Source organism: Anolis carolinensis, chromosome 2, assembly GCF_035594765.1.
Source record: "Anolis carolinensis isolate JA03-04 chromosome 2, rAnoCar3.1.pri, whole genome shotgun sequence".
Taxonomy (NCBI): domain Eukaryota; kingdom Metazoa; phylum Chordata; class Lepidosauria; order Squamata; family Dactyloidae; genus Anolis; species Anolis carolinensis.
Window position 1 is genome coordinate 31412192 of NC_085842.1, and position 11829 is coordinate 31424020.

The 11829-nt window shown below is 39.3% G+C and overlaps 1 protein-coding gene across 2 annotated transcripts; it reads left to right on the forward strand.

Annotated features, from left to right (window-relative positions):
* The first annotated feature begins 1262 nt into the window (after window positions 1–1262).
* On the forward strand, window positions 1263–11299 carry LOC100566795 (L-amino-acid oxidase). Of its 2 annotated transcripts, none has more exons than XM_008105477.3 (7): window positions 1263–1359; window positions 3355–3578; window positions 4063–4169; window positions 5651–5852; window positions 7489–7542; window positions 7647–7783; window positions 10099–11299. In XM_008105477.3, the coding sequence occupies exons 1-7, from the start codon at window positions 1356–1358 to the stop codon at window positions 10877–10879; spliced, it is 1509 nt and encodes a 502-aa protein (XP_008103684.1). In that variant the 5' UTR covers window positions 1263–1355; the 3' UTR covers window positions 10880–11299. The 2 variants fall into 2 exon arrangements, with proteins under 2 accessions (XP_008103684.1, XP_003217937.2); XM_003217889.4 differs by having other exon boundaries at window positions 1284–1368.
* The last annotated feature ends 530 nt before the right edge of the window (window positions 11300–11829 follow it).

The following is an 11829-nucleotide window of genomic DNA, read 5'->3' on the forward strand; positions in this document are numbered from 1 at the left end:
AATGATTGACAACATTCTGATGAATGGTAATAATAACCTTATTTCTTACTTTCTCAGTTTACCTACACAAAGTAAGCAAAGATCTACTGTATATGGACATCTAATAGCCAAATCTATTTATTTACTATTTACTATATTTATATCCCGCTTTCTCTCAGCCCAAAGGGGACTCAAAGCAGCTTATAAATCTACTTATAATGGTTTCTCAAAACACCATTAATTGTTGCCAATCATGCTGAAAAGCAATTAATAATTTTTCTTTAATCAAATTCATCATTTTGTCAATTTCTTCCAAGCTATATATTTTTCAATAGTGAAATTTCTTGTGATTCACATATCTGTATTTTGTAACCTGTTCTGCTGTTGTTTTTTGTAACCTGTTATGCTATTGTTTTGGAGGGAGCTGTGATTCTTGCGACCATTTCCAGAAATGTGTGTGTGTTTCTGTGTATGTGTGTAGGTACCATTGAATATGTTTGTTTCATCACAAAACAAAGCACACAAACTTTCACATTTGGACTGAAATGATTCTGGTATTAGCACAGAAATCCTTATGTGCCGTGACCCTCTTCAAATATATTTGGTACAGTAGAGTCTTGCTTATCCAACCTCCACTTATCCAACGTTCTGTATTATCCAGCGCAGTCAGCCTTTTAGTAGTCAATGTTTTTGTAGTCAATGTTTTCAATACATTGCAATGTTTTGGTGCTAAATTAGTAAATACAGTAATTGCTACATTTCGTTATCATGTATTAAACTGCTTTTTCTGTTGATTTGTTGTAAAACTTTATGTTTCGGTGCTTAATTTGTAAAGTCATAATGTAATTTAATGTTTAATAGGCTTTTCCTTAATCCTTCCTTATTATCCAACATTTTCACTTATCCAATGTTCTGCCAGCCTGTTTATGTTGGATAAGTGAGACTCTACTGTACTTGCATTTGCCATGTAGATCATTTGATGATCAGAAATATCTTAACTTTCATTCCTGGGCTCAGTTTGATCTGACAGTTTCCGGAATCGGTAGGACTTTCCCCCTGGGTTCAATTTAAAAGTTGCTCCATCGGTAAAAGAAGGTTTGTCTGAAATGTAATGTACTTCCTTATGCTTTATGTTATCGTTTTATGTTATTTTGTAACCTATCTTGCTTTGTGCAACAGTGTTGTATTGTGCTTCCTGTCACCTTTTCTGTGTGATGTCTATACAGATAGTGCCCAATGACAGGGCGGCCACTGAAAAAGTCTTAGTAGAAAAAGCCAGGTTTGACCAGTTATGAATCCCTCTTGGCCCAGAGTCAATTGGAGAGAGGCTATAAAACAAGAGAGCTCTCTCACGCCTTTACATTGGCCACCACAACATGGGTAAGTTCTGTAAGTGGAATAATCTTAGGAGTAGCTGGTGTCTTTGGGGGCACTGAATGATGGTTATGATCTTTCTCGCAGCATTTTGTTATTAAAAATACCACTGTGACATCCTTTAATTTCTCTGTAATGCATTGACTGCCTGTATGACTGAATATTCTTTATCCGAAAACACTATACAGACTTATTCTAAGGCTATTGAAGGTAGATGATGGATGATATCCAGTCTGGGTCTAACAGATCCAGAACCTTCATTGGATTACAGTAGAGTCTCACTTATCCAACACTCACTTATCCAATGTTCTGGATTATCCAACGCATTTTTGTAGTCAATGTTTTCAATGCATTGTGATATTTTGGTGCTAAATTTGTAAATACAGTAATTACTACATAGCATTGATGTGTAACGAACTATTTTCTCTGTCAAATTTGATGTATAACATGATGTTTTGGTACTTAATTTGTAAAATCATAACCTATTTTGATGTTTAATAGGATTTTTCTCAATCTCTCCTTTTTATCCAACATATTTGCTTATCCAACGTTCTGCCGGCCCGTTTATGTTGGATAAGTGAGACTCTACTGTACTATGATATACTTCGTTGTCAGTTTCTTTATGGGGCCAAGTGACTTAGGACTGCAGGAAGGAAAGGCTTAAAGCCCTATATTTCTCACAAAAGCTTAATTATCCAGATTTGTGGAAGATTAGGGATCTATACTACCAGTGTTTAAAATAAATATAATGGGATTTTTTTCTTGGAGTTTTGTTTTTGAGGTCTGTTACTGGGGTTATTTAGGGCACGGGTTCATTGGATAGACCTGCTCTTGATCTTTAGATATGAATTCATGGTTATCATTGTTCTCTATGAGCAAGCAGATGGCAACTGGAAGATGGCATATGTTCTGTACAGGCCGTCCCCGAGTTACAAACATCTGATTTACAAACAACTCACGGTTAAGAACAGGGGTGAGACAACAGGAAGTGAGAGAAAGCTACCCCCACAAGGAAAATGCACTCCTGGAAGAGTTATTATGGCAAAGAGGTGTCTTAAATGAAGCTTTATCACCAATCTTTCTTTCTATATTTTTTCCAAAATCCAATGTCACAGGGACTGAAAGTGAGATGAAACTTTCTGAACAGGGGCACACACAGCAAACCAAATATCACATGAGTGTTAACCCTTTTCTATGATATCCAAAGATATATCATACAAATACATACATTGCTGGAGTTACACTTTAAAAATGTACCTCTTCTAACTTATATACAAATTAAACTTAACAACAAACCTACAGAACCTATCTTGTTTGTAACTTGGAAACTATCTGTATCTCAAAAACTAGAGCTGACAGAGGGAAACTGGTGCAATTTATGGAATCAGCAGGTGAAATACACCGAGAAACAGGTCTGACATTTGAGGCACCAAAATGTGTGTTAGCCAATGTTATGTGAGGAAGGTCAAAAGGAACTTGCCTTACTTTATCTCCCTTTTTCGTCTTTTTCTTCATGGAAAGGGGGTTCAGCTTCCTACTTCTGATATAGGAGAGCCATAAAACAAAACAGGTGGTGGAAATGGATGTTTTATGAGTTTTGCATTCATGCATTGTTGGCCCAAAGCAGATGTGAAGTAAAATAGCTGAATCTAAGAGGTTGCAAGTGACTTAAGGGATGGCTTTGTGTGGTCATACCGACAACACATTCAGTTCCGTTTTGAAAACCAGCTGTCATTAAGTCCTGATGCTTCGTTTGCTAATTTGATGCTTCTAGAATCATAGAATCATAGAACAGTAGAGATGGAAGAGACCTCATGGGTCTCAAGTCCCTTTAAAATAAAAGACAAGCTACAGCATTACCTATTTTGTGATCGCTGAAAGAGAGTAGAGAGAAATGCTGCAGAATCAAATGTGTCAAGATAGCGAGCCCATTCCACTAAACATTGTTTTACTGATTTGCTTTCTCTTTTCTGACAGAGTCATTTCTTTCCTCTCTTCCAGCTTTTCTTCCCTTGTTGCTGCTTGTGGCAAGCTTCATCCCCAGAAATAATGCTAACCACCATGAAGAATGGATGGGGTGCCTCCGTGACCCTGACTATGAGGAGCTGCTAAACATTGCCAAAAATGGGCTGAAGAAGACTTCAGACCCAAAGATTGTTGTGATTGTTGGGGCTGGAATAAGTGGGCTCACCGCTGCCAGGTTACTGAAGGACGCTGGCCACCTGGTAATTAAACTGAACCATCTTTTCATGATAGCGGAGGGTAGGGCTCGGGCTGTGGCACAGGCTGGAGAGCAGCTGCAATGAATCACTGCAATGAATCACTCTGACCAGGAGGTCATGAGTTCGAGGCCCGCTCCGAGCCTATGTTTGTCTTGTCTTTGTTCTATGTTAAAAGGCATTGAATGTTTGCCTATATGTGTAATGTGATCCGCCCTGAGTCCCCTTCGGGGTGAGAAGGGCGGAATATAAATGCTGTAAATAAATAAATAAATAAATAATAAACTAGTATCAGCAGCAAGGAATAGCCTTCCTTAAATAGTATAGTTCTGATTTTGGAACTATAATCCTTTCCTTAGTAGTTCATTGTCATGTTTGCTGGGCATCGCTATGATCCAGCCTTATGTGTTCTTCAGAAATAGCTTTTTAGTACGATCTGGCAAAGTGATTTGAAACCAAACAACAGGGGTTTTTTTTGTTTTGTTCCTAGGTTTATATTCTGGAAGCCAGTGACCGCGTTGGGGGTCGGATAAAGACCTATCGAGAGAAGGACTGGTATGTGGAGTTAGGCGCTATGCGCCTGCCCAAGCACCACCGGTAAGCTGAAAAGAGCTCAGTACAGGGTGCATTAAGCTGAGAGGGGTGGCGGTATTTTTTTAAAAAAACAAGAACAACAATTTTATTGAGAGTGGTGGCTGGTGGCATACATATCAATAGAGAAGTGAATTCGCTGTCGGTTTCAGTCTGAACTTCAAAGGAGCTTTCCATGGTGCTCACCATAATCACCAATGTATATACAGACTTTTGTATAGCTGCTTTCAGGTTAAAATTAAGGATATGAGTTTATCCTTAAACTCATAGACAGGGAAAGTAAGAGTTTTAGTGGGTAAGATATGAAATAGGTTTTTTGAAAATGTCTCTTTCTTTCCCAAGCTCAATACATGGATATGGGATGGAAAATCTGAGCAAAACCATCAATTGTCATTTTTGAGCTTTGTCTCGTAATGCAGGCTTTTAATTTAAGCTTGAACAACAATCACAACGACACTTGAACGACATTGCAGAGTCACATTCTACATTCATTAGGACCTGCCTGAAAGTGTAAAAAAATGCAATTAAAAAACGCTTACTAGTTCCTTTTACTTGAGAGAACACCTCTCTTCAAATCTCTAGGTCCTATGATAGACGTTGACCATAGAAATTCACTATAGAACGTGGTGATCTCAAAAGAGACCATATTAATCAATCCTGTGAGTAATCAGCTCCACATAAGTTAAGCCTGCAAAAGTGGAAGATCAAATGTACTTCCTCTCAATTTCTAATATAAACATAATTAAATTAGATTTCCCCCCCTAGTTTATTGATGATTAATCAAATATATTAATGGAGCCTCCGATGGCCTAGTGGATTAAAGCCTTGTGACTTGAAGGCTGGGTTGCTGACCTGAAGGCTGCCAGGTTCGAATCCCACCTGGGGAGAGCTCCCTCTTTCAGCTCCAGCTCCATGCGGGGACATGAGAGAAGCCTCCCACAAGGATGGTAAAACATCAAAACATCTGGGCGTCCCCTGGGCAACGTCTTTGCAGACGGCCAATTCTCTCACTCCAGAAGCAATTCCAGTTGCTCCTGACACAAAAAAACCCCCAATTAATTCCTTTGGACTATCTTTTCTAACTCTGCACTTATATAATTACCACATGCTTCTTTAGATAGGGATCTAGACAGTTGCCTCTTGTTGAAGTAGGGTTGACTACAGGGTGAGATACAATAAATGCCTGCACTTCATAATCTGCTATTATGCTATCCTTTTGTGTTTAGAAGAAGTATATCAATAAGCAGCTGAATAGGGGAGGGACAATGAGCAAAAAACCCCATTGCATTAGAGACAGAGCAATGGGTACCGGCATGATTTTTTTTTCCTGCCCTGTGTTATCTACCCTTATAATTTTACTGATTCGTAGCTTGTTTATTGACCTGCAGCATGCCACCATCCCTGGATGCAGAAGTTTCACAAACTCTTGTGTGACATCGTCTTGTGCCTTAAAAAAACTTCATCTCTGTTCTGGTTTTCCCTCCCAGAATTATTCGTGAATATCTTAAGAAATTCAACCTCTCATTAAACCCATTTGTCCAGACGGATGAGGATGCCTGGTATTTGATTAGAAACCAAAGGCAGAAGGTGGCAGCTGTGCATGCAAATGGCAACCTTTTTGGATACCAGCTGGAGCCCAGTGAGAGGGGAAGGAGCCCTGACGAACTCTATACCAGAACACTGGATAAGGTGCGTCCTTGCAAAGAACCCTTAATGGAGTATTTGTGGTGTTTTTGCAGTGCTTATGTGTTTCAATTGTTCTGTAACTTGCCTTGAGCCATGAGGAGAGGTGGTAAGAAATGAAATTATTACAGTAGAGTCTCACTTATACAACATAAAACAGGCAGGCAGAACATTTAATAAGTGAAAATGTGGTAGAATAAGGAAATATTAAGGATAATAATAATAATAATAATAATAATAATAATAATAATAATAGCTTATTAAAAGCCAGATTTTGTTCATGGTTCTTCTTGATTTTATACTGGCTACCAGTACAGTAGAGTCTCACTTATCCAACATAAACGGGCTGGCAGAATGTTGGATAAGCGAATATGTTGGATAATAAGGAGGTATTAAGGAAAAGCCTATTCAACATCAAATTAGGTTATGATTTTACAAATTAAGCACCAAAATATCATGTTAGACAACAAATTTGGCAGAAAAAGTAGTTCAATATGCAGTAATGCTATGTAGTAATTACTGTATTTATGAATTTAGCACCAAAATATCACGATATATTTAAAACATTGACTACAAAAATGCGTTGGATAATCCAGAACGTTGGATAAGCAAGTGTTGGATAAGTGAGACTCTACTGTATTAAAAAACCTCTATAATCTGGATAGTAAATAAAGAACAACACTCAGAAAACAGGTGAATTCCAAAAAAAGAAACAATCAGGGCCAGCTATCACCTCACAACCAAGGATTCCCCCAGGTAGGAAGCAGCCAGGCTTTGAAGATGCAAGGCCATTCAATGCTAATCAGGTGGGCAATTGCCTCAAACAGACAACCTTCCTTTCTCCCATCCTGGGTATTCTACAGATTTATAAACCCCACTTGCCTATTTTCCAGCAGACCTCACAATCTCTGAGGATGCCTGCCATAGAGGTGGGCGAAACATCAGGAGAGAATGCTTCTGGAACATGGCCATACAGCCTGGAAAACTCACCGCAACCTATTATTATTATTATTATTATTATTATTATTATTATTATTATTATTATTATTATTTACTTCTGGTGTATTTCTAATTGAAACTAAAGATTCTCAGAATTGTTATTTATAGTCTTCAAAGTATGAAGAGTATGAAAATGTAGTGTAATCATGCAGATAAATCTTATCTCATGTGATAATTTACCGTATGCGATGTGTTGGGAATTTCGTCAGGTGTTGCTTGTCCTGAAAGCTTCACCTGCTGAAATCTCTTTTCTACACAATTATTACAGAGACAGGAATCCTATTGAAGCAACCCTTTTGTTGTCATCTGTTGGTGCATCCAGACTGATTGGAAAGTGTCAGATTTTGATCATGGTTCTTTCTGGTTTTATACTAAATTAATATAAATTGACCTGTAGAGTTGATATAAAAAAAGTCCCTGGTTGTACTGGGAACTGACAGGAAATATTTTGAGATAAACAAAATGTGCATGGATGATATCCAAATAAATTTGGAAAGTGCAGGAACAAAATCTGGGATTTTTAAAACAGTCTGAATATGCTGTTTTACTTATGGTTTTTCTAAACTTTGAAATCTAAACAATGGGGTATTGTGCATACAGTATGTCACTTCCCTTATCAATTGCCTTCTTTCCTTTTGCACAGGTAACTAAAAACTGCACAATTTTGAAGGAGAAATATGACTCTTATACCACCAAGGTAAGCGAAAGTGGGCATTTGCTGGTCCGTCAAAATAAAACATACTGTAATGTGTAGAACTTTATTCAGCTTTTGGTCACCAAATCTTGTTTTCCTGCAATTAGGAATATTTAATTAAAGAAGGACATCTGAGTCGAGGGGCAGTGGATATGATCGGTGATCTTATGAATGAAGAATCCGGATTCCACATGTCATTCCTTAACTCTGTCTTGGAATATGTGATTTTTTCAGATGATGACAGGTAAATGGGAAGAATGTATATACTCTTGACTGATGAGGATTGTGGGAAATGTTTCTTTTTTAGTAGCAAGGGTATTATTTTATTACTATCTCAGACTGACTAGGGGCCCTTCAACACAGCCATATAATAATAATAATAATAATAATAATAATAATAATAATAATAATAATAATAATAATAATAACAACAACAACAACAACAACAACAACAACAACTTTATTTTTATATCCCGCCACCATCTCCCTTCGGGGACTCGGAGTGGCTTACATGGGGCGAAGCCAGAATATCAAAGCAGAAAATCCCACAGCATCTGCTTTGAACTGGGTTATCTGAGTCCACACTGCCATATAACCCAATTCAAAGCAGAAAACGTGAGATTTTATTCAGCCGTGTGGAAGGGGCCTAGCAGTTACCCCAATAAGTCCAATGCACCTGTTGGTAACCAGATGACAGAAGATTCTTGAAGGCAATCTATTGTATTTCTAAGATATTTTGCTTAACACTGACATGTGTTAAGCAAAAGTGAGATACTAGCCTCAGGTGGATATGGCAAATGATGGAGTTGAGTGCACACATACATTATAATAGAACAGTGCTTCTCAACCTGTGGGTCCCCAGGTGTTTTGGTCTTCAACTCCCAGAAATCCCAGCCAGCTTACCAGCTGTTAGGATTTCTGGGAATTGAAGACCAAAACTTCTGGTGATACTTCATGGCCACATCAACAAATGGGGGAGGAGATAGTAGCAAACAGGAAGAGAGGAGTAGAGACAGAAAGGCCCTTCTAGGAAGGCATGCATAGAAATAGGGAAAGGAATCCCTCATTCTAATCCTGTTTTCCTAGTCTAGCATTGAGACTTGTGGAGTCTAGGATGACACCCAACAAAAAGCATCAGAGTTCCCGCCTTTAAGTTTCTGGATCCTTTCCCTTCTGTTTGTAGGGGAGGAGAGTGGGTTTACTGCTTCTTAAAACTGTTCTGGGCCTGAATATATTGCACAAGATTTCCCTAGCCTAAAATGATGCATTTTAATATATTGGGTTTATGGTTCCCGTCCCCTTGATCTGGTCATGTAAGTGTTATTTATTGTTATATTGTATTATTTTACTTTGTTTAATAATGTGCTATTATGTTGTTATGTAATGTTTGTGTTGCTTTTATGACTGTAAACCGCCCTGAGTCCCATCCGGGAGATAAGGCGGTATATAAATAAAGTTTTATTATTATATTATTATTATTCTACTCTAAAGAAGAGGCAGGCATGTGACTTTCTCTCCCAGGGCCAGCATCAGCAGCAAGCCACGCAGCAGGCATTTTAAGGAGGCCCAGGGAAGGAAGAGCGATGACCTGAAGCTCAGTTGAGCTATCCTCTGTGGACTATCTTAAAAATCCCCTCACTTACCTGCAAGGCTGCAATCTCTTTTCTACTTGGGGTTTTGCTTCCTTAAAGCTGTTTCTACTTTCTACTCTAGAGGAGATGTAGGCTTCTCTTTCTGTTTGCTAGGATTGCTATGATTAATAATAATCTTTTAGAAGTATTTTCTGAAGGAGAGGAAGGGAAGGAGAAAAAGAAGCTAAAAGAGTGAAAGCCCCCAAACGCACGTGCACTCCACCCACTTTCTCTCAGGTTCCCAACTCCCAGTCAGTCCAACTGAATTAAAAAAATCAGGAAAATAAAGGAAAATCAAAAAGATACCACTGTGAGGCCGAATAGGGGAGGAGGAGCCGAGATCAGCTCCCGCTTGCTTTCGTGTCGGGCTTGCTTTCGTTTGGCCCTTATAATTACAGGCTCCTGAAGTAGCAAAGTTACTGAAGGAAACAGAGGAAACGAAAACCATGCACAACCCTACCTCATAGTATGCTTATTGTATGCACTGACTTATGAGGATCCAGACCACTATCAGTTTTGGAGAGGAGGAAGATGTCTTCTTGGACAGGAGCACAGTGCAGGGATTGGGGGATTAGTATAACATGTAGAGATGACATACCTAGAATCATAGATTTGGAAGAGAACACAAGGGCCATCCTGTCCAACCCCAGCCATGCAGAAAAACACAACTAAAACATGCTAGACATATGACAATTCAGTCTCGGTTTGAAAGACTCCAAAGAAGGAGCCTCCACCCAACTCTGAGGCAGTGAGATCCACTGTTGAACAGCTCTTACGTTCAAGAAGTTCTTCCTAATGTTCAGGTGGAATCTCTTTTCCTGTACTTCTGCTATTGCTTTTTGGTTTTGTTGCACATATAAATGTTGTTATGAGTTGATCCAGTCACTCTGTTCATCTTCCCTTTATTCTTTTCACTTGGCTTCTTTAGTTTCGAGGAAATCACAGGTGGATTTGACCAACTTCCCAATGCCTTCTACCGAGAAATGCCTGGAACCGTCCGTCTCAACAGCAGAGTAGAGAAGATTGTTCAGTCGAGCCATAAAGTGAGGGTGCTTTTCCACACAACGGGCAAAAGTGCCCCAACGTGGCTGAGTGCCGATTACGTCCTTGTCACAGCGACAGCCAGAGCCACCCGGCTCATCAAATTCTATCCTCCCCTTTCTCATGAAAAGGCTCGTGCCTTGCGCTCCTTCCATTATGCAAGTTCAACTAAGGTTGCCTTGGCGTGCACTGACAGGTTTTGGGAGAGAGACGGGATTCGAGGTGGGAAGTCTGTCACTGACCATCCATCCCGAATGATCTACTATCCGAACCACGATTTGGCCAGTGGTCTTGGGGTCCTCCTGGTTTCTTACACCTGGCACGAAGATGCTAATTTCTTTCTTCCCCTCAGTGAGGAAAAGTGCATAGATGTGGTGCTGGATGACCTGTCAGAAGTGCACAATATCTCCAAAGATTATCTCAAATCTGTCTGCAAAAGGCATGTGATTCAGAAATGGGCCCTAGACAAATTTTCCATGGGGGCTTTTGCCTCTCCCACTTCCTACCAAATCAGTCACCTTTTTAAAGGCTTGTTTCAAAATGAAGGGAGGATCCATTTTGCCGGAGAACATACAGCTCACCCTCATGCTTGGATTGACTCTGCCATGAAATCTGCAATAAGAGCAGCAAGTGCCATTCACCTTGGGACTAGTAAGCCACCATTCTAGAAACTGGGAAAATAAGCTTTTGTTCTATCTACCCTTCAAGAGATGTGTTGGCTACTTGGTGAAACTTCCCTATTTTTTAACCAAATTTCCTATTTGTTCTAGGAATAATAATAAACACTAATCAAATGCCATCTTTCTGTCTTCTTGAAGGTTTTAAGTTGAATGTCCACAGTGCACTAAAAGCTTCATTTTATGATTGCATACTTGACTAGTGGTGGTAGGGAGCATACACAGCCCCTCTGCTTAGTTTCAAGGTTTTTGTGGTAGTAGTACAGTCTTTGTCAAAAAAAATCATCAACATGGGTGGGCCAGATGATGATACAACTCTGCTGCTTCATAATCAGTGGAAATGTACTGTGAATTGTATTTTTTTGTGTGTTGAAAGCTAATAAATAAATAGCGAGGACAGCTGTGACAAAATGTCCTGGACATTTGTATACTCTGCAATCCAAATGTTCATAAAGTTGGAAGAAACCACAAGGACCATCCAGTGGAACCTATGCTGGGATACAGAATCAAAACATTCCCAGCAGATGATCATCCAGCCTCTGTTTAAAAATCTCCAAAAAGTTGATTCCACCACACTCCACATCAGAGTATTCCACTCTCAGAAAGCACTTAATCTCAGGAGGATTTTCCTAATGTACAGGTGGAATCTTGTTTCCTGCATTTATTTATTTATTTATTTACAGCATTTATATTCCGCCCTTCTCACCCCGAAGGGGACTCAGGGCGGATCACATTACACATATAGGCAAACATTCAATGCCTTTTAACATAGAACAAAGAGAAGACAAACATAGGCTCCGAGCGGGCCTCGAACTCATGACCTCCTGGTCAGAGTGATTCATTGCAGCTGGTTGCAGCTGGCTTGCTCTCCAGCCTGCACCACAGCCCGGGCCCATTTGAGTCCATAATAATAATAATAATAATAATAATAATAATAATAA